This window comes from Stegodyphus dumicola, chromosome 10 (assembly GCF_044657685.1).
Source record: "Stegodyphus dumicola isolate Sdum_Otavi_A_Nest chromosome 10, ASM4465768v1".
In the NCBI taxonomy this organism is placed as follows: domain Eukaryota; kingdom Metazoa; phylum Arthropoda; class Arachnida; order Araneae; family Eresidae; genus Stegodyphus; species Stegodyphus dumicola.
Genome location: NC_140777.1, coordinates 86967522 through 86991734, shown reverse-complemented (window position 1 = coordinate 86991734; position 24213 = coordinate 86967522). Strand labels below are relative to the sequence as shown.

Below are 24213 nucleotides of genomic sequence, written 5' to 3'. Positions count from 1 at the left end.
TGGCAGAAGTCAGTGTGTTTAGCATGAAGACTGTGGTCAGACAGTAGATCATAGTTCAATTTCTCATTAAATTATTCATGATTGAACAATTTTCATTGCAATGTATGACTTATATCATCTTCATGCAGCATTTACCTTATTCCTTTAATTGGAAAATTTCACTTTTCTTGTGATGGCCTTCATAGCACTTCTCTTCTTCATCATGAAATTTGGTTGCTGGCTATAAATCATGCCAAGCATTTTTTTCAAATATCTGCAAGCGCAATCTATCATGATCTTGCAATGCTTCACACATCACATTTTATATTGAAATGTTTTTACAATTCTTGGATAATCTTAATTGAGCATCAATTTCTAAAATTCTACTTAATATCTGCATTTCAATGCACTCAAATTTCATTATTGATTGGATGTACAATTTCAGAGAAGTAAATTGTAGATGTGATTTTCTAAAACAATTTTGATACGATTAATAATAAGAGAGACAAAATAATAACCTGCTTCATATCAGAAAGGTAAAAGGGCTATGTTAACTGAGGTTCCTGAGAATCTTTCTCCCTTCCCTACTGCTATGCAAACAAAAGAAAACCGGTATGAGTGACATCCTTCTCTTCAAGTTAGTATGTCTTGGTGCTTTATTTATTGCTTAAGAAAAATGTTAATCCCACCAGAAACTCAAGAACTGAAAGTGGTCATGATGAATATCAGTACAATTTCAATTAATTTACTTTCATTAGCCACAATATGATTCTCTAGACAGCAGGTTTTTAAAAGTGACAGAAAAATTACAGGTAATCAGGAGAAAAATCACTTTCATGGCATAGCTGTTTTTTCTTGAATATTATGTTCTTGTCTAATTCTTATTATATATAATACGAGACTTTGTAAGAAAAAAAAATTACTAGTGATCCAGAGGTCCAAATATTGGACATCTGGATTTCAGACTTTGTACTGTATTTGTAAGCTGTTCTAGAGAACTTTGGAAATTTAAAACTATGGAGTATTGAAAAAGATATCAAATAGCATTATTTTAGTCACACTCAGTATGTGTTGCTGTTTATTTATTTTTTATATTTGTTCTTTTTAATTTCATATTTTTGTATAATGTTACAGTTTACTAAATTATATTATATTGATTATAGATTTAAGTTTTATTACTCATACATTCAGTATTCTCATTTTAGGGAAGGTTTTCGTTTCTCTTCTCAAGAAGCAAAATCTAGTTTTGGTGATGATCGATTGCTTGTTGAGAAGTTTGTTGATAATCCAAGGCATATTGAAATCCAGGTATGTTTTTTTTTAAAAAAATTATTTGCTTTATATTTGTTAAGTTTTTTACAAATTTTAATTAGCATAAAAGCTGTGTATATTTTACTTAACAAAACTATTTTAAAAACTCTTTCAAAAAAGAATAATAAATGAATAAATAAACATAATATTTTTGTTTCTGTCTGTATATATTCTTTTCATACTATGTATTAGTGAAACCATTTTAATATGAATTGGTGAACTTTTCAGAATATGCCAAATTCTGGAAACTCTGCATATAATAATTCTTCAGTTTTATAAGGCAGTGTAACCATTTTTGTACGAGTTCTTTTTGTTGTATTTAAAATTCCAACAACTCCTATAGACAAATCTTAATTTTTTTTTTTTATTATTATTATTATTATATACAATTTTAACATATGTACTTCTGAAACTTTTCTGCAGTGAAGGAAATTAATAAATCATCTACAGTCAAAAGTCGTTAATTCGGACACCCATAATCCGGAATGATCTATAATCCAGACCTCAATGCTACAAACTTTCTGCGCCTGCGTCGCGTTGACGCATGCGCGTAAGACCTTTAAGGCTGCGAATATGCGTGTGCGCATGCTCATAATACATTTACGCATGCGCTTTTAATGTATAACGGATGGTATAAGCTAGGCTAAAATTATATAATTCAGTTAATGTTGCAGATTGCGTTGTTCCTTGATCTTTGAATTGGATCCCACTTATTATTTTTTTGCAGACTGTTAGAGCAATTTTATAAAAGTAAGCTTGAACTTTCAAATAGAATTTCCGATATATATTTACTAATATGTAAAGCATCTACAAAGCAAAAGTATGTTTCGAAGTCCATTAAACAGAAAGTGGAATTTCTGCAAAAAATGGATAAAGGCATGTCGTTTGATTATCTAATTATTCCGAAATATGTTTATCAATTTCACGCTGTTCTGCGGGGGAAAGAAACGACACAGCGCCCAATGAATTGGAAGTTGATCTGTCAGCACTATCCTTATCTTCAGGGCAGATATTTTTATTTTATTTGGCTTATAATTCCATACTAAATGTAGTATTTCATCTCGATGTACTCCGTCTTTGATATGATTTAAATAAAGTTCTTCGTCATTATAATTCACTTCCGATAGTGAAGAAAGTGACACAGTGTTTATTGAAAACGAAAAAATTTCGATTGACAAATTAGTCGGTATTCTCGACATAGCAATTATAGGACTTGAACGGCGGAACTTTGTAACTAAACAAGAAATTATGTCTGGTTAATAGAATTAAAGAGAAAGTGTTATCACCTGAAACGAAGCAACTTAAACAGCTTACATTGAAAGAAATGTTTAATAAAGTAAACAAATAAATATTAAGCTTTTTCTTTTTGTAAATTTTGATACCCTTTAGATCATAATTGTTCTTTATTTCATAAATTATGGTTTCATATTTTTAATTTTATAATTTCTGCATACCATCTTACCAGATTTAAACTGATGATCTATAATCCGGAATCGCCGAAGTCCCGACGAGTCCGGATTAACGACTTTTGACTGTACAGGAATACAGTATTGCAGGATTGCTGAGGGAATAATTGCTTTTAATCTGTAAATTGATTGTTACAAAACTTCCACCAGAATAAAAGGAAAAAAAACCCGTAAGCATGTTTATTAGTTGATTTTCAGGATAAATACCTAATTAAAATGCAAAATATGCATGCAACATAAAAAATATGAAAAGCAAATTACTAACATTAATTTGTAGTAGTCCAATAATTTTCTATTTTAATTTGGATACATCCTCTCCATCTTTTTCATAATGCTGATGATGCAGATAATTCAGAACTGTAACCCTAATTGTAAACTAAAACCCAAATCCTTTTTAACTAGTATTTCACTGGAATAGGGTGTGCTAGCTTTCCGCTTCTCCTGCTAGCTAGACCTGCTAACAGCTCCTCTCTTCAAAAATGTAGAATATTCTGGAGTAGGCCCACTTATTATAGTTAATTTATTTTATGTTGGCTATAAAAATGTGTGTCAACCATAAAAGAAAATATGAATCTGGCCATATCTGCAAGTTTTACCATTCTGTTATGCTTCTATTATACATCTACAACACATTTACATGAGACAACTGTGCACACTTTTTCTTGTCGCATTTGCATGACCCCATCATTTATCTTCATTGTTTCCAAATCATCTCATGTATTAAGATTGTATAGATTAATTTTTTACTATTATAAATCATCATTCTTTTCCTTTTATTGCAAAATCACCAAATTGTGCCTAGATATTTGTGCTAATGCATAAATACTATTCTTTTATGTAGCTAAAAAATTTAATGATATATATCAATAATCTGAATATTTTTCTAAATAGACCTATATGGTAATATAGTTATTAACAAGGTATTACATTTTAAAACTCAAAAAAGGAAATATACTGAAAAATTTATGATTACCGCAATAGTGCACATTTGCTTTCTAAATTTCACTTATCATTTCTTAAGAGATAATTTTCATTTATATTCTCTATTATTTTATTATATATATATATATATATATATAATCTTAATATTTTAAAACATATTATGAAAAGCAAAATTATAAACTGTGTGTATGAATTAGCAATTTGAAAAGTAGAATGCGGCATATGGAAGGGATTCAAGTCAACCACTTAAAAAATATACTCTTTTATTTCCTCTGTTGATCTAAAAACTTATGATATAGTTCTAATAATTAATACGTTTAACATATAAACAGTAAGGTAATAAAATGCTGTGTAAGTATTATTTGTATGAATTTCAGTCACTAAAAGAATTAAATGAAATATTTTTATGCCAGTATAAAATATGATATTATGTAAAAAAAAAACCTTAAATTAATGAAGATTTTATGAAAATTCATTAACTTTACATAAAATCCATAGAATCTAAAGATATTTCTCCCTCCCTATTTTTTACAAAGAATGTTATATTCATGCATCATAATAAAATTAATGAAATTCATATATTTATATATGGATTATAATTTATAAATTTATGTATGAATATAATATAATCATACATAAATATTAATTTATTATATGAATGTGAAGATTTACTTTATTTTAGAGTATTTTATGAATTACTGCAAAAAACATCACTCCTGATTCAAGCTTGTAAAGAATGTAACATTTATATCTTTAAAAACATATATACATATGTGTGATAATTGCAGTAGATCGGCATTGGAAATGATGAAGCTTGGCATCAAAATCCGGACATGGTTGAGTGGCTTACAGCAGAAATGATGACACCGAAAGAGTTCATTTTTTAAAACTCCATATCTTTATTCACTTAAAATGGCAGGTCATTATTCCTTTAGATTCTTCAAAATTACATATGCAATAGTAATTTAGATTGAATATGATTAACTTTAAATTTACTGCGTCATACTATTCAAACAAAGAAAGACAGACAGGAAGAGCGGCAGCAAAGAGTATTACAGTGGCAGGCAGAGAAAAGCAGTCTGACAAAAAATGGTGCAAACTCTTCTTTTATAGCAGCGATTATGTAACATGCCAGAATGTTCTCGAAAGTACTGGTCTAGGAGAAGTTCCTGAAATTGCGGAAAGTTAATTACAGGTTGCCTGTTTGCATAGAGCAAAGTCATCATATATATGTGGGGATTTTAAACGATGAACAAATTAATTAATGAAAGACATTTTAATTAGACAAACGATTATTACATAAATTTAACATTTAAGAGAATTAAACAAGTAATGATTCGTCAAAGTTCTTTTTGAACAGAAGCAGCGTCTCTGCTCCCACGTCAATTGTCTATCATCTCAAAACGGTAATTCCCTAATTTTTGCTTGCCGCCTTCGCAGCTCGTAGAGAGAATGACGTCACGGCATCTAGTTTTCATCACAGCTCCAAGCGATCGGCACTACATTTTCGGCCATCCGAGGGTGGACTGGCCCTCCAGGACACTGCAAAATACAAACAAAAAAAAAAAAACAAAGCAACAAGCAAGAATATACAATAACAGAAATCAGTGTTCGTGAAAAATTTTAAAGCGCCGTCCATTTCTTGAGGAATTCGGCACATGTGGTAGTGCATATGGGCCCCTCATGGCATCCTTCCTTTATTACGTCATAGGTGTTACCACCCTTAACTTTCTTGATCTTATAAGGTCCGAAATACTTCGCTCTTAATTTTAAGTGTGGTCCGAATTGAGTCCTTTTGATTGCCACTAAGTCACCAACTTTGTACGGCTGTGCTTGTCTTCTTTTGGCATTATATGTCTTTTTATTTTCCTGTTGGACTTGGAAAATTTGCCTCTTGGCTTGCTTTCGTAATTCTTCTCTTTGAGACTCGAATTGAGATTGAAACTCACTTTCTATCAGTTCTTTGAGCTGATTGGTGCCCTTACTGTTCATTTTAGTACCGAAGAGTAATTCGAACGGAGTGGTGTTAATGCTTCTTTGATATGTTGAGTTAAGCATTCTCTGAACTTCGTGTGTATGTTTATACCATTTGGTTGGTTTTTTAAGGACAGTTTCGCTAACACTGATATAATGACTTGGTTGATTCGTTCGACTTGTCCATTTGCTCTCGGCAGGCCTGTGGTGATTAGATGATGTTTAATATCTTCTTTAGCACAGTAGTCAGAAAACTCACTGGATGTGAAAGCCGTTCCTCTATCAGAAATGATCTGACAAGGGCTTCCAAAAATGGCCTTCTGATTCTCTAACTTCGCTATCACCTCAGCTGAGGTCGTAGATTTTGTTGGATAAATCCAAGTAAATTTAGTAAAGGCGTCGACCACTACTAATAGGTGCTTGTAGTTTTTATGGGTACTTTCCAGAGAACCCAAGTGATCTATATGATAAGTATGCAACGGAATGTCCTCCTTGAATCGCAGATGTAAAAATCCTTCCTTTTTCCCTGCTTTGCGATTTATTAAGATGCAATGAACACAATTCGCGATAACGTTTTCTATCTTCTGCCGAAGTTTGGGAATAAAATAGTATTCATCCAGGTGTTTCTCTGTATGTTTGAAACCGGTGTGCCCTTTCTCGTGAGCATCTTTTATGATTTCAGTCTGCATACTTTCTGATACGACTATCAGTTCTTTACCGTCAATAAACTTGTATAGTACGCCATTTCTATTACAATAATTTTCATAACTTGAGGTTTCCAATAATTCTTTAATGGTTTTTATTTCAGTGTCATTTTCTTGTGCAAGTTTTAATTTAGGTAAGATATTTTCAATAGAAATACATAAGACGTTTACAGGAGCTCTACTCAGAGCATCTACATGTGGCATTCTAACACCTTTACGATGCTCTATAACATAATTGAATTCTTGTAACAACAGAGCCCAATAAGCAACACGCGTCACTAAATCTCTTTTTTCCATCGTCCGTTGAAATGCTGAACAGTCCGTCACTATCTTAAATGAAATTCCCAAAAGGTAAACACGGAACCTTTTTAGTGCTTCTACGATCGCGAGGACCTCCAACTCGTAACTTGAGTACTTTTTCTCTGCATCAGAGGTTTTCCTACTCATAAAATAAGTGGGGTGAAAACTGCTATCACCTGGGGGTTTCTGCATTAGAATCGCCCCATATCCTTCTATACTGGCGTCTGTGTGTAGTTCGGTTTCATAATTAGGGTTATAAATTGCAAGTACAGGCTTCTCAGCTAGTGCTGATTTCAAACGATTGAATGCGATCTTTTGTTCTTCACCGAATTCGAACTTATTACCCTTTTTTAGCAGGTCGCTAAGTGGCTTGGCAATTATAGAGTATTTACTAATAAATTTTCTGAAATACCCTGTCAGCCCAAGAAAACTTTGTATCTGTTTTAAATTAGATGGTTCAGGGAAATTTATAACAGCTTGCGTCTTCAAGGTGGATGGGAAAATTTTACCCTCTTCTATGACATGACTTAAAAAGTCAATTCGTTTCTTTAAGAATTGGGATTTTTTAAAATTTATTTCCAACCCGTATTCACTCGCTAGATTTAAAACTTGACTCAGCCTCTCTATTCCCTCTTCGTATGAGGCGGATAAAATGATGCTATCGTCCATGTACGGCAAAACGATGCCATCGTTAACTAGCGGTCGGAAAATGGTATTTATGAATCTCTGGAAGTTACAGAGGAAGTTGGTGAGTTACAGAGTCCAAACGGCACTTTCAAAAATTGGTACTGTCCTTCATGCGTAACAAATGATGTGTACTTCTGACTTTCCTTTTCGACGTCCACGTGAAAAAAGCCATTTTTGAGATCAATAGTGCTGAAAACACGTGCTTCTTGAAGGCGGTCTAGGATATCCTCAATCAGGGGAAGGGGAAATCTATCCTTTACGACAACTTTGTTTAAACGACGATAATCAACGCAAACTCTTGGTGTCCCGTCTTTCTTTTTAACGATGACCAATGGGTTGGAATATTCCGAAGAATTCTGTTCTATAATTCCTGACTTTAGCCATTCGGATATTTGGGTTTCAACAATTTTCTTTTCCGCAAAGGGTAATCTACGCGGTTGATGCGATACTGGTTCGTTATTTTTAACGAAAATTTTTAACTGTATGTCCGTAGATTTGGTCTTACATGGCATATAGTTCGAAACTAACTGTTGAACAGTTTCTTTAAAGTAGTTTGGAACACTAGGTGCAATGTTTATTTCATCTTCGTTACTAGCTAGGTCAACAGGTAAAACAGATACAATATTTACTTCCTCTACACTCTGTGACTTACTTTTTATGGTAACCCCATTTTTATTTATTAATATTTCCCCTTTTAATATTACGTTTAAGCCTAAAATGGCTTCATGTGTCATTACATTGTTGTCTACAACACAAATATCTGCAGTACACTGGAAATCATTAATTTTAATATTACCTTTAAAGAAACCTAGAGGTTTTACTTGACATTTACCGAACCCACTCAGCGTTGAACTTACGGGCACGAGGCCTTCGATATTCAGTTTATCAAAAGTCGATCTACATAACAAAGTAGTTTGACTTCCTGTGTCTATTAACGCGGTTACATATACATCATTAATTTTTACTTCTTTGGTCAACTTCGAGACTACATCAATATTCACGGTTGATACTTCTGGTTTCGTATTCATATTTGAGCATTCGAAACTTCGGTGCCGAAATTCTTTACATTTAAAACATTTGACTCCCTTATCTTTATGAACACATTGTTTGGAAATATGACCGTTTTCACCGCAGTTGAAACAGGTTGTATTACGTTTAATTTCAGGAATTGTTCCTCGACTATCGGTTACGTTACGCTTTGTTTGGTTAACAGAATTTTTTGAGTCATATTTATGCCTAGATTCAATTTTTTGTTTACTTTCAAATTTTGTTTTAGACGTTCGCGACTTTTCTTCATCATCACATAACTGTTGATAAAGCTTCAATTTCTTCTTAAAATCAGTTAATGTTTGTGACCCATACAAGCAAGATTTTTTAAACGCGGAGCCTGGTATACCATCTATAACATATCGTATTAAAGCAACATCTTCAATTTGACCATTTTTAGCAATTCTTTTCATATTTAAAAAAAACTCATCAAATGTTTCATTGCTCTTCATTTTTTGTTTTGATAATAACTCATGCAGTTCGGCCGAATTGCAGCTGGACCGGAATTCATCAAGAATGGCATTCTTAAAAACTTGCCATGAGTTCAACTTTGGTTCACTAAGAACAAATAGTTTTGCTTTGCCTGTCATCAGGCGTTTAGCAAAAATCAGTTTTTGTAAATCATTTAACTGAAGAATGGTAGCTGCATCTTCAAAACTTTCGACCCAACTACTGACATTTTCGTGGCTTTGGCCATCAAATTGAGCAACAAAAGATTTGACGTCTTCAATAGTAACATTTATACTACAGTTATGAAATACATTCGACTTGTTTTCAATTGTACTAAGAATATTATCATTAGCACATTGGGAAGAAAGTTGTCTCACTGTGGCACCAGAATTGTTTCTTAGTTTCGTTTCATCTCGAACATTATCATCTACTTCATTTTTATCCCCACCATCCACACCCTCTAAATCACTTTCGTTTTCACTTTCTTCTAAAATTACATTATTTTTAAGCAATTCTAAATTATTCAGATAAGAAACAATTCGGGTTGCTAAGTCATCTTGTGTGCCAGAGCTATCAATGCATAAAACATTGGCAATGGAAATTAATTCATAAGCCTGAAAATCTTGTTTGATTTTTTTGAGTTTTTCATTAAGTTCTTTACTATTCTCTTCTAAAGAAAAACCACTCAATTGTCTTAACCTTTTTTTATTATTTCTGTCGCCCACATCGTTAAATATTATTTTGTGTAATAATTTTATATTATGCGCTTTTTCACTTTTCAGGACATCTTCCATTCCCGGCACATCAATTAGAAACATAGTTAATAAAATTGAGAAAATCACTCACTTCATATAATGGTAATCCACGATGTTCTTGGCTCTATAATCCAGAAGCAGAAACGAAACAAATTACTTCCATACCATCGAATGGATCACAAATGGTGTCGACAAAAGGCGAGTAGAAACAGGTTATGTCCGATGGATTTTTGGCCACAATTCACGTCTTGACACTTGACATCCAGTATTATTAAAATTAATTCCAGTCTTTAATAGAGCCGCACACTATTTACTCACTATTACGCAGTTTCAGTTCAGGTAAATCAGCATACATTCCTAGGAGTTTGATGAGGTTTTTGTTCGAAACATAGTTGATTATACATCGTAAAATAGTCCAGCACAGCAACAGTAAATCTTAACCGGTAGTAATCCAGGAAAGCAGGTAAAACTACAGTTCATTCGAGTGCTGAAGTGCTATCCCACTTCTGAGAAAATTTTTGTGGGATTTTAAACGATGATCAAATTAATTAACGAAAGACATTTTAATTAGACAAACGATTATTACATAAATTTAACATTTAAGAGAATTAAACAAGTAATGATTCGTCAAAGTTCTTTTTGAACAGAAGCAGCGTCTCTGCTCCCACGTCGATCGTCTATCATCTCAAAACGGTAATTCCCTAATTTTTGCTTGCCGCCTTCGCAGCTCGTAGAGAGAATGACGTCACGGCATCTGGTTTTCATCACAGCTCCAAGCGATCAGCACTACATATATATATACGAGGGCTATCCAGAAAGTAGATTACGTTTTGGAATAAAAAAATAAACAAAGTATAGGAAACAAATTTTATTATATACAGATGAAAGCCACACTCAAATACTACTTTTCTACATAGTCACCATACAAATTAAGGCATTTATCGTAGCGATGTACGAGCTTGGAAATTCCTTCGTCGAAAAATTCGGCCGCCTGCGCCTTCAACCACTTCGTTACCTCTTCTTGCAGCTGTGCGTCGTCATCAAAACGTTGCATAGCCAGCCACTTCTTCATTGCTGGGAATAGGTGGAAGTCGCTCGGTGCCAGGTCGGGACTGTACGGCGGATGAGGAAACAACTCCCACTTAAAAGATTCAAGAACTTTACGAGTGACATTTGCCGTGTGGGGCCGGGCGTTGTCGTGAATCAACAAGATCTTAGAGCTCAACATTCCTCTGCGCTTGTTTTGAATTGCTCTTCTGAGTTTTTGGAGAGTTTGGCAATACCTTTGAGAGTTTATTGTAGTGCCTCTTTCCAGGAAGTCCACCAAAATTACACCTTTTCTGTCCCAAAAAACAGTCGCCATCATCTTCCTTGCCGACATTGTTTGCATGCATTTCTTGGGTTTTTGGGGAGAACTTGTGTGCCCCCACTGCATTGATTGCAATTTCGTTTCACAGTTCACATGTTTCACCCATGTTTCGTCACCAGTAATGATGCGATCGAGTAAAGAGTCACCATCCTTATGGTAAGCGTCCAAAAAGTTCAACGCTGCAGCCATTCGCTGATTTTTGTGGTCCTCTGTCAAGATTTTTGGAATCCATCTTGCACAAAACTTGTGGTAACCAAGCTTTTCGCTGATGATTTCGTGCAACAAACTTCGCGAAATTTGTGGAAAACTCAAAGAAAGTTCCGTTATTGTGAAATTTCGATTTTCACGGACTTTAGCATCGACTTTTTCGAGAAGTTCGGCGGTCACTATGCTGGGTCTCCCACTTCGATCTTCGTCGTGAACATTGGTTCGGCCATTTTGAAATCTTATGACCCACTGACGCACTCCACCTTCAGTGATAATGTTATCCCCATACACTTCACGAAGCTGCCGATAGATTTCTATCGGTTTACAGTTTTTTGCAGTCAGAAACCTTATTACTGAGCGCACCTCGCAGCTCGCGGGATTTTCAATTAACGCAGACATTTCAAACCATCACAGTATCTGAACGGAGCACAGCACGAACCTCTCACTAGCACGGCTAGATGCAGACTGAGCTGCGCAATGCTCTGACCCCAAGATGGCCGCGCTAGCCCCGCCCCTAGCGGACACAGACGGAAACGTAATCTACTTCCTGGATGGCCCTCGTATATATATATATCTTTTACTTTTCTTTCACATTAGCAGAGGTCAAAATCTGTTCCTCTCAAACATCTGAAATGCCTGTGTATACGAATTTTTGTTGGAAAGGATATCCACCCAGTAGAAACATTAACAATGATTTATTTAAGTAAAGCCATTCCTTCTCTCTTGGGGATCTTTATGCATTTCCCCTTAGGATTGAAACTGCAAGTATCATTAACACTAAACAAAGAAGAGGGAAAGTGCATTCAATAAAAGAGCTACTTTTCGTCACTTAGAAAAAACAAGTGACATATCATATAGCTCTCACAAAACCAATGAACCATGCACCAGTAGGATGGGGAAAAAGCACCAGGTAGAAAATAGGCACAGGCATTCAGGCAACCTGCTGATGTTTGAATGCAAGGTCATTTCAGGCAGCCTCGCTGTGAAACAGTAAGCATATTCAGAAGTTCTGGAATACTTCTGAATACATTTAGATAGGAATAAAAAAATAAGTTGCTTTAAAAAAACAATTTGTTATTGACAATATAATTAATTTTCATATTTATAAGTATTTTCCAAATGTTCCATAAAACAGGTGAGTCATATACACATACACATGGGTTAAAGCTTATTTTTTTTTTTAATATAAAAAAAGTAATAGATGCTACAGAAAAAAAATTGATGGCATAGCAAATTATTTATATTAATTAGCATTTATTATGAAATGGAAAAACTGGCATTAGTTATTTTTAAGAAACAATATAGCTTATAGCTTTGGCAAGATTTTCTTTGTTGGAGGGCCATAGATCCGATTTGATAAACTTCAGAGCTGAGAAGAGTCTTTCCTTACTAACTTGAGTAAGAGCTGTTACTCTTAGGGCTACTTCTTTTAACTTTTCAGGATAGATTTTTATAAGTTCTAAAAGAGGTGTCTTGCAAGCACAATCATATTTCTCTATTTCTTCAAAGGCCATGTAGAAATCTTCTTTGCATTTTTTCATTTTTATGTCTAAAGGCTCTTGTTTCTTTATTTTCATTTGCTTTGCCTTAGCCTTTTCAATATTATCCAAAAGTATTTCTCAAAATCTAATTCATCACTGGAAAAGGATGATAGAGACTCAATTGCAATGTCTGCAGTTTGACTGTCCTGATTCAAATTCTCCTCGTTCTTAATGAAAGTTCATAGATGACTTTCTTTGCCTTAATTTGTTCATCATCTAAGAACATTTGGTGTTTCGGATCTCCATATATTGAATGCAGCAAGATCTCATTGCAAGTAGTCTAGCAAAGTAGTTTCTCTTTTCTTCATCAAAGAAATGATTCCTTCTGCAATAAACCCTCCATTTCAGAAAGAACTAACATCCCATTCTTCCATTCTCGCCTCCTGTTAATTCTTCAGATTGCAGCTTTGTGGCTATATACGATATAGAAAGAAGAGTTTCCAATTCTGCAAGATCATTCCATGGTCTTTCTGTTAGTGAAACATTATCGTTATCTACAGCTCCTAAAAAAGTTCTTAATTCTAAAAACCTCTTTATCATGAAATATGTACTTCCTTATCATGTTGCTTGATCAATAATTGCTCCTTTTCCCGCTCGCGTCCTAAGAATGGCATCAATTTTAGGAGTTATTGCTGCTTACCAGTAAGATTTGTAACTAAATGAATCAGTTTAATCACTAATGGCAAATATCGCATCCATCCTCCTCCCTTATATTTATTTATTAATATGTCAATAAAATAGAAAATAACTATCTATTATTGTATACTGTTCATAAATAAAAATAACTCAGCTTGTCATTAATTTTTTTCAATTCATTTTAATTTCATTTCAAATTTCAGCTGTCCAACAAAAACTGGAGTCGGAGTCGACCTGCTTTTAGCGACTCCAGCCCTGAATCCTTTTACCCCAAAATCTGCCCGACTCCGACTCCATGACTCTGACTCCAACTCCACAGCCCTGGTACTTACAATGATAAAGTTCATGATTTATAAATAATATTTGATTAATATTATGATTCATTGAAATAGATTTTATTATGAAATATTAAGCACAGGTATTTCATATATAAATATTAATTAACTTCAAGTGTATACAACAGAAATGTAGCTATTAAAAACATTTTATGGTTAAGCTTAAAGAATATTTTTCTTTAAATTTTAAGCCATTGAAAGAAATTAAAACTTGCTGGATTTTATTTTTATTTTAGGTTTTATGTGATAAGCATGGGAATGGTATTTATTTAAATGAAAGAGAGTGCTCAATTCAAAGACGAAATCAAAAAGTTATTGAAGAAGCACCAAGGTAAAATACTATTCAAAATGTTTAGCTTTTTAAAGCCAAATATTTTTGCAACATCTTCAATATAAACAAAATTCTTAATACTTACAATACTTACCTAATACTTACAATTCCTAATACTTCCTAATACTTAGTTATAATAAAAATTTTAAATAAGTTAATGTGTAATATTAGTAATAATGATTATATTTACATATTTAAATTATTTCCATGTAATAATGAAGCAAAAAATTAAAGATTTGAATGTCAGTGCTTATTATATCCTATTGTTGTCTTTTTTTTTTTTTTTTTTTTTTTTTTTTAAGCCCCTTGCACTGCAGGAAATGTTTCTAAATTCTGAACATACTTTGGGAGCATTGCACATTTTATTTTTGTGGAATGAAACAATAAGTAGTATTCATAAAAACAAGACTAACACTGAAGATAATCCATTCAATAAGGCATTGTAACAGTCTGACATTATTTATGAGCATTCAAAATTTGAAATCAAACATTCCATTTCAGTGTATCAAATATGATAAAGCGGGCCGCTAGTGACACTTGGCTCTATCATATTTGATGTGAGCCTGTGGAGGAAAACTGAAGGTCATCGTATGATAGTCTGAGACTGAAGAGGTTAGAGACAATACTTATGCAGGAATTCAGGTGATTTCATTGTACTCTGTCTTGAAGCAGAAAATAATGCCATAAGATCCTAGACTCAAATTCAAAATATTTTGGCTTGTTCTAAATACTGGGTAGTAAAATACATAACTTAATTACTAACCATCATAGCCCATCTCAAGTAAGCTTATCACCTAACTTTTAATCAAGGCAGAAATGCAAACTAGAATTGAAATTTAAAGTGGACACAATATCACCTTAATGTGGTGAAAGAAGAGGATAAATGCCTGGAATTGCACCATAAGACTAATTAGAAAACATCAAATGTACTTTCTGTATTTTATGCTTAGATTCTTTCTGGGATGACGTCTTAATAGAAGATATAGACCTAATAGTGTGAAACTCGTGTTATATATTTATATATCTTGGTTGTTGAAATTTCGTAGTATTAAACATCATATTAGCATTAGTCTGCATTTGACTCCAGTAGTACATTTCATTCAGAATCATAATTTCTGATATACTTAATCAATCAAAAAATAAGTACTTTAACTATTTTGTAAACAATAAAGCAGTCTTCAAGTAAATTCTTTTATTTACTTGAAGACAATTAATTAAGTATATTATGAAACATTTGCATGTCAACAGTAATGCATTTCCTTCTTCAGCAGCTGTAAGTTCACATGCAATAATAGTAATGTAACAAAATAAAAATCTTGGTAGTAATAAGTAAAAATTTTTGAAAAAAAAACATTTATTTTTTGGAGCTTTACAATATCAAATGAAAAAGTAAATTGCATTTCTTAATTTTATATGTGGATCTATTGAAAAATAAAATTCTACTTTTAAAACTAGATTATTCTGAACGTTTTATTTCTCTACAATATTTATATTTTCTTCACTATCTAATTCTTTTATTTTTGATCTTACTGCAGCCTCTGACTCTGTCTACTTGGGATATTAATTTTCCTGGTAATTTAATTCCATTTCTTCTGTAGATTCTATAGGGTGTAAATTTTTACCTCAATATATTTTTTAGAAATTGTTCATCTCTTTCTTACGTTGTATCCAAAGAGTACTTTATTTACTTTATTGTTATTTAATATGATCATACTCTTTTGTGAACTTAATATGATTTTAAAGAAAAACTTCTATTAATTAGCACCTTTGTTGATGAAGATCTTCGAAAAGCTATGGGAGAACAGGCTGTTGCTCTTGCGCAGGCTGTTGGATATGACTCTGCAGGTAACTAACTTATCAGTTGTATGAATGTTTCGTGTGCTAAAACTTTTATATTGTTAGAAGTCCCCCCCCTTTTCAAAAGCTTTTCAACTCATTTCTCAATTTTTCTAAATCAGGAACTTCTTTTTCATAAAGATTCTGAATAGCTGGTATTAGCTAACATAATTTTTCCAATAATCAATTTTTTATTCTGTAATGAAACAATATTCTTGATATATTTCTCTGCTAAACAAATTCTGGTGCTTTACCTTTAGCCAAAAAAATCATTAAAGTGTTAGCATTAAATTACCAAATGGTTGTTTCCATCTCATCATTTATGTTACAATTTCCTGCTATTTTCTGCATAAATTTCTAATACCCAACATTTGATTATTTTACCACTATTCCAATATGCTAATCAGAATAAGAATTTGGAACTTGGCTACTATAGAGAAATAAGCCATACTATTTTTGCAAGGGAAGTGTCTTTTGCGTACTAATTCATATTGTGAAAAAAATCATGAAATGAAGTTATATTTTTCAAACAGCATTAGAATGTAGTGCAAAGATTCTTGGATCTCATGGCAAAAGTAATATTCATAAAAGAACATAATTAGAATGATCAAAATTGAGCTTTTTAGCATATATTAAATTTATTTATCATAGTAATATATTCTAAATGATATTAAAAGTTTTGGGCCAGGCTTTTTAGCATATATTAAATTTATTTATCATAGTAATATATTCTAAATGATATTAAAAGTTTTGGGCCAGGCTTTTTAGCATATATTAAATTTATTTATCATAGTAATATATTCTAAATGATATTAAAAGTTTTGGGCCAGGCTTTTTAGCATGTATTAAATTTATTTATCATAGTAATATATTCTAAATGATATTAAAAGTTTTGGGCCAGGCTTTTTAGCATGTATTAAATTTATTTATCATAGTAATATATTCTAAATGATATTAAAAGTTTTGGGCCAGGCTTTTTAGCATATATTAAATTTATTTATCATAGTAATATATTCTAAATGATATTAAAAGTTTTGGGCCAGGCTTTTTAGCATATATTAAATTTATTTATCATAGTAATATATTCTAAATGATATTAAAAGTTTTGGGCCAGGCTTTTTAGCATATATTAAATTTATTTATCATAGTAATATATTCTAAATGATATTAAAAGTTTTGGGCCTGCCTACTGATTAAAATAAGAAAAACAGTAGCTTTTTTATTTTTATGTATGCATATTATAAACACTGCTCTTATATTTGATTAGTTGTTTTCTGTTTTTATTCCCTGGCAAATGCCTTTTATTTATAATTATCATATTATTTCTCATTAAAATATTTGTTTTTTTTTTTTAAAATTAATTTTGTTTAAATTTTTTATTAAATGAATAAAAGTCTCCGCATCATGAATGTGTTTGTATTTTTGGTACTGATGTAGGTGTTTAAATTCTTCAACTCAGGATGGCATTGTATACTGTTACCCCAAAAAACCAAATCTGCTTTTTCCAATATTTGCATTAAGGAAAAAGTACTAATTTTATTTATTATTATTATTCCTTCAATTTTTTCTCATCCATACATGTGTAGAATAAATGAGAGCTAAATGACATAGTTATTCACTTCTGTGATGGCAGTGCCCATATTATTAATTTGGCTGTGGAATAGATAAGACTTCATCAGTTAGATATATTTGTTTATATTTAAAATAGAAAGAGAATTAGGAACATAAGTTTGCAGTATTTGTGTATGTATACCCTTAGCAATTTTATTTTAAACATGATTTTGAAAATAACTCTTTATATGTTTTAATGATTAGAAATGAGATAATATTGTAATTTTAACTGCTTATTGTGAAAATTTATGCTTTAATTTGTGAGTTTGGGAAATTGAACAATAAATCCTGTCATTCTTAAGCAATGCAGTATATTACAAGTATTTTTTTAGAAATATTAATTCTGAATACAAACAAAGCAGTTTATGGTGTGTATATTTCAAATTTTGCTTCATTTGCCATTGTAAACAAGATTCATTGAGAACATTTAAAATATCACCTTAGCAATTAGAGATAATATTCACAAAACTGGGAAGGGTAAAATTAGTTTAAAAAACCTGCTGTCTAAAATAGAAAATGCAGAAAATTATATGTAAAGTCTATGCCATCACTGAAATACTGGAAAAGCATATTAACTGTGTATTTTTTCCCCCTTCCTGACTTACAGGTACTGTAGAATTTCTTGTGGATTCAAAGAAAAATTTTTATTTCTTAGAAATGAATACCAGGTTACAGGTATGTTGGTAATATGTATTGTAAATAAATATACTGAAAGTAATTGTATGTCGTAGTTAAAGTTTTTTTTTTTTTTTTTTTTTTTTTTTTTTTTTTTTTTAAGTTGTAATTAAAAAGTTTCATTCACCATTTCAGGTGGAGCATCCTATCACTGAATGTATAGCTGGTGTCGATTTAGTTCAACAAATGATAAGAGTAGCTAAAGGTTGGCATTTATTATTTTTTTAATTACCAGAAATTAATTGGCATTATATGTAATAGTTGGTAAATATCATGAGAGATTGCTAATGAAATTATTAATAATGTAAAATAAATTTTCTTAGAAAAAAGTATAAATCAGAATTTTTTTCCCTTCTTTTTAAAAAGTCTTTAGAAATAGATAAATGGAAATACTTTTTCCAGAAAATAATATTTTCTCTTTCTTCTGATGTGGTTTAAATTGTTTTCTCGTTAGTATAAAAGTTCACTCAATATCTTTGATTTGATATGTTGAACATTATTTAGTATTCAAAAAATGTAATTTTTACTTCCTTGTACGAAGTAAAAAGGAAGTATTGTAATCGCGAAAAGTTTCAGGCAGCATATTTCAACGAAAATATCCATTTTGACCGCTATTGAATGCAATTTAACAATGTTTTTGCATGATATCTGTATGTAAGGACAAAATAAAAGACTCGTTTCCTCCAAAATTGTAAAACTGCTTTAAAATTAATTCTGAAGAGAATTTTTCGTGGCGTCTGTACGAACATACGTGCGTAGGTATCTCGCATAACTCAAAAACGAGTAGCCTCAGAATGTTGAAATTTTGTATATAAGACTGCTATAACATGTAGATGTGCACCTCGTATTTTGGTTGCAATCAGTCACACAAAACGTATATAAATATTTATATATATATCCACTCTGTTACCCGGCTCAGTGATCTCAGTTTCTTTACTCATATAATTGTAAATTGTACATTTTTTGCTTTAAAAATGATTGAATTATGTTGTTTTTATCTTCCGGTTAAGGTTTTTATGCCTTTAGTAAATCTGTATGCAATATTTTTAGAATTATCAACAATTTTAAAGTTGATTAAGTGCCGGTAAGTCTTTTTTTTTTTTTTTTTTATGGCGGCCGTTGATTGTTTACATTTGAAACAGCAGACTAGTGGATTTGTTGCCAATCTAGAGAAACTTAGCTTCATAACAACAAAGATAACGCTTTCATTTATTATTGCCAATTAAATCATGCTTAATCCTTTCTGGAATTTTTTCGAGGAAATAAGTGTAAGATTTACTTCATAATTTTTAATATAGATATTTTGAGTTTTTATGTATTTTTGCCTTCTTGCGAAGTGAGAACTGAATTAATTGAATGAGAAATAATTAATCATCTGTGGAAAACTGTTTCTTTTTTTGTTTTGTTTGCTTAATTTATTTTATACATCATTCTAGCTTTATTATGGTATTTGAATAGAACATGTGGCAATGATTAGATAATTGTATTCTTTAAATGATATAAATTTTGTGCATTATGAGTTATAATATGAATGAAATATAATACTGTTAAGTGAATCTAGTGCCAGAGTGTCGCTATTTTAAACAAATACTAGAGTGAATTTTAGAGAATGCATTTATTCTATTGTGGTTTATGCACTGTCGGCGAAGTAGATTTAATTCAATCCAATAAGTTTAAATGAAATGCAAGAAAAAATGTATATAATTTAATATTCCGTACAAGGAAGTCATGTGGTGTACACATCAGATTTTTTTAGTTAAATTTTAAAGTTTTCCCTTGTTTAAGCATTTACAAAATTGTCAGCAATGAGCAAATTTTGTAATGGGATTTAAAAAAAAAAAAAAAACTGCTTTTATGAAACTTCATGCAGTTAAAAAAATAGTCTTGCATTGTCTTCTAGTTCTTTTAGAGCTCTGTAGGTCATTGATATTGAGAAATGTAATGTATCAATGATAATATAACAGCATTAATCTGATAAACAAATTATATTAAAATTCTATTCATTGCTTTCTTTTTCACTAGATTTAATAATATCTAGAAATGAGTTTAGAGTTTGATGAAAAGTTTCCATGTATTTTTCCCAATTTTCAGTGTCTAAAACAAAAATAAGGAAACAATAATGGTGAAGTTTTTTTGGGGGGGGGGATGGTTTTTGACTCACTTGTAAACTGAGTGAATAAAGCGATTAAAAACTGTTGGAGGAGTTATAGTTTGATTTTCAATAAAATGAAACTATCTGGTGTTAATATAAAAATTTGCATAATTTTCAGTCAACTTTTAATTGCTAAATATCCCCCGTATTACTTTATTACAAAAGAATTAATTAAAGTTAAATTTTGTATGATGTAATTATGTAAAAAATAAAAATAACAGAAATATAAATTTTTTCTGCTTGTTGTAGGCTGTTATAACTGATAGAATATAATTTAGATATATAAAAACAAGACTTTTTAATTTAAAAAAATTGAGCCATTTGATTGTAAAAATGAAAAAAAATGTATTAAATAAAGTTATTATATAGAAATCTTGTATCATAACTAGGCATAAAAGTATACCTATCTTAGTTATTATGTATGAAGTCTTTATTGTGAACAGATTCACTTAATTGAGTGAGTGAATGGTGACTCAGCAAAATGGAGTGAGAACTCCTTTAGAGTTCATCCACAGAGAGCTCAGTGGGAGTTTTTCAGGACAGTTCCTGTTTTAAGGAAGAGAAGAATGTTTCTCTTCATGTGTTAAAAGTGAGATTAATTTTTATTGTTTCCCAATATTTTAGCATGTTTTTTATTGCAGAATTTTATCCTTAGTTCTATGTTGGAAGGAGGTTTTAGAGAATCTCAAAATTACAATTCAAAGAAAATCAATCCAAGGAGTTGGGGGCTCAGTTAATTTATTCTATTGCTTGTTTGATTCTTTCTACTGTTCGCCCCATCCTTGCACACCGCTTTTGATTCACTTCTCATTCCCAATCTTATTTATCAGGGCTATTGTTAGTGAGCAGTGAGTCATAAAAAAAGAATTGATTCAGTTCAATTATTAAACATTTCCAGTCTGGTTTTATGCACCTGCAATTTAAAAATATATGGTTATTTGTCTTGTGAGTTATTATAAGACTTAGAGATTTCAGAGTCTCCTCATTATAGTACTTTTCAAAATCTTACATACATGTAACCAATTAGTCATCCTTATGTAGTAAATGCATATCTTAACATTTATCTTAATCCTTTGAACCCTGTATTTTTCAAAAACTTTTTCCTGCTTCTTTTTTTTTTTTTTTTTTTTATAACTTTTGTGAAGTAGGCCGTATATCCTTCATTCATACATCTGTTTAAGCTTGTTTTAATATTTCTAAATGTACACTTCCCCAACAATTTACAATAAATTTTAAAATCTCTTTTTTTCTCTGTGAGTTAATTTCTTCATTTAAATAATACTACACTATTCTATGATATGAAATTATTAAATCATTTTATTGTAGTTTTTTGGTTTCTATTAATTTAAATGAAAGCTTTCCATAAATTATTTTATCTACAGTATCTTAAGCATTATTAGGAGGGGAGACAGATTTGAAGATCACTAACTGTAAATATTAGTCATTTTAGGACACTACTTTGCAAATAAGGAACTAATTTTGAACTTTGCATTAGTTTAATTTTCGATATAAAAATCCTTACATCTAAGTGAACATCTGTGCTACAGTGGCTAACATGCCAGCTGCAAACAAATAAAACAGAAAGAAACTAGTGTATTCATGTAGTAAATAGACCAGTGAAATATATTATTGAGTTATGTGCTTGGTTGGTTTTGATGACAGCTGGGACCAGATGTTAGAGATTTTTATATTGAGGTCTAAATTTTGTCTCAAAAGAAGAGCTCAACAAGAGAATTTTTATGAATTTAATTTTGAGACAATGATTTAAATGAATTTTGATGTTATTTGTCCAGACATGAAATTTTTATTTGTCATTGTCTGTCTGTAAATTTATTATTTTAAAGTTTTCTTATCTGCATAAGCATTTTTTTTTTTTTTTTTTAACTTCCTTGTACAAAGTAAAAAAAATATTGTATAAAAGTACAGTATTAAAAAGTATAGGAATTACTGTAATCGCGAAAAGTTTTGGGCATCATATTTCAAAGAAAATATCAATTTTACCGCTATCAAATGCAATATAATGATGTTTTGGTGTGGCATCTGTACGTAAAGACAGAATGACTTTTCCCCCAAAAAAAATTATAAAACTGGTTTAAAATGAATTCTCAAGAGAATTTTTCGTGGCATCTGTGCGTACGTACATACGTATTTTGTGTAACTAAAAAATTAGAATTATCAACAATTTTAAAGTTGTTTAAGTGCCGGTAAGTCTTTTTTTTTTTTTATGGCCATTGATTGTTTACATTTGAAACAGCAGACTAGTGGATTTGTTGCCAATCTAGAGAAACTTAGCTTCATAACAACAAAGATAATGCCTTCATATATTATTGCCAATTAAATCATGCTTAATCCTTTCTGGAATTTTTTCGAGGAAATAAGTGTTTAAGATTTACTTCATAATTTTTAATATAGATATTTTAAGTTTTTATGTATTTTTGCCTTCTCGCGAAGTGAGAATTGAATTAATTGAATGAGAAATACTCAATCGTCTGTGGAAAACTGTTTCTTTTTTGTTTTGTTTGCTTAATTTCTTTTAAAGTATATTAAAAAGTATAGGAATTACTGTAATCGCGAAAAGTTTTAGGCATCGTATTTCAACGAAAATAACAATTTTTACCGCTATCAAATGCAATTTAATGATGTTTTGGTGTGGCATCTGTATAATACCTAAAGAAACTATGCTTCGCAACAACAAAGATAACACCTTATTTTATGATTGCAAATTAAATCATGCTTAATCCATTGTGGAATTCATTGGAGGAAATAAGTGTTTAAGATTTACTTCGTAATTTTTAATATAGATATTTTGAGTTTTTATGTGTTTTAGCCTTGTAGAGAAGTGAGGACTGAATTAATTGAATGAGAAATACTGAATCGTCTGTGAAAAACGTTTTGGGGGGTTGATTAATTTTTTAAATACATCATTTTACATTTATTATAATATTTGGTTAGAACATGTGGCAACGATTCTTCAGATTCAGTAATAATTCTTCAGATAATATAAATTTTGTGCATTCTGAGTTATAAAAGGAATGAAATGTAACGCTGTTAAGAGAACTTAGCGTAGCGCCAGAGTGTCACTATGGTTAACAAATATAGTGAATTTTAAAAAGTGCATTTATTCTTTTGTGGTTTATGCACTATTGACAAAATAGATTTAATTCAATCCATTAAGGTTAAATGAAATGCAAGAAAAAATGAGTAAAATTTAATATTCTGTACATGGAAGTCATGTAGTGTACACATCAGATTTTTTTTTCCTGTAATTTTTCATTATTGCTTTATTAACTATTTGTTCTTTTTTTCTGTAATTTTTTGTTATTACTTTATTAATCACATTTTCCTTGCTTTCTATTTTATAGGTCATGCTTTAAGAATTAAGCAAAGTGACATTGGTATTAATGGATGGGCTATAGAATCTAGAGTTTATGCTGAAGACCCTTATAAAAATTTCGGTTTGCCATCTGTTGGTCGTCTGTATAAGTATATTGAACCTACATATATTCCAAATGTGAGTTCTTTGTATTTACATGTAAATGTGGGCAAAGATTTAGTTTAAGATTATATAAGATAATAAAGATTTAATTTTTTTAATCTATGTTTAATGCTTTTATTTCATTTTAAGGTTCGATGTGATAGTGGAATTCAAGAGGGAAGTGAAATTAGTATTTTTTATGATCCAATGATATGTAAGGTAGGTTAAATATATGCTGTGATTAAGTATATATTAAAATTTTTATTTGTAAGTGTTTGTACTTAAAATTAATTTCTGCTAGTATAATGCAGTTGTTATTGGTATTTATATAGAGTTTTCTCATATTTGCATCAAACCTCATATTAAGATCAAACCTGAAAGGATTTTTTTTTCTTTAATTTAGGCAGAGATTATTAGTGTAAAATTAAAC

The 24213-nt window shown here is 30.9% G+C and overlaps 1 protein-coding gene across 1 annotated transcript in view; it reads left to right on the top strand.

Moving 5' to 3' along the window:
• The window catches only part of LOC118195613 (propionyl-CoA carboxylase alpha chain, mitochondrial-like), an 80473-nt gene that overhangs the window by 32820 nt on the left and 23440 nt on the right, over positions 1-24213 (top strand). The window contains exons 9-15 of the mRNA XM_035366949.2: positions 1185-1287; positions 13940-14034; positions 15797-15879; positions 18089-18156; positions 18292-18361; positions 23671-23819; positions 23934-24002. Coding sequence (XP_035222840.1) covers positions 1185-1287; positions 13940-14034; positions 15797-15879; positions 18089-18156; positions 18292-18361; positions 23671-23819; positions 23934-24002 — 637 coding nt within the window. The remainder of the gene's footprint in view (positions 1-1184; positions 1288-13939; positions 14035-15796; positions 15880-18088; positions 18157-18291; positions 18362-23670; positions 23820-23933; positions 24003-24213) is intronic.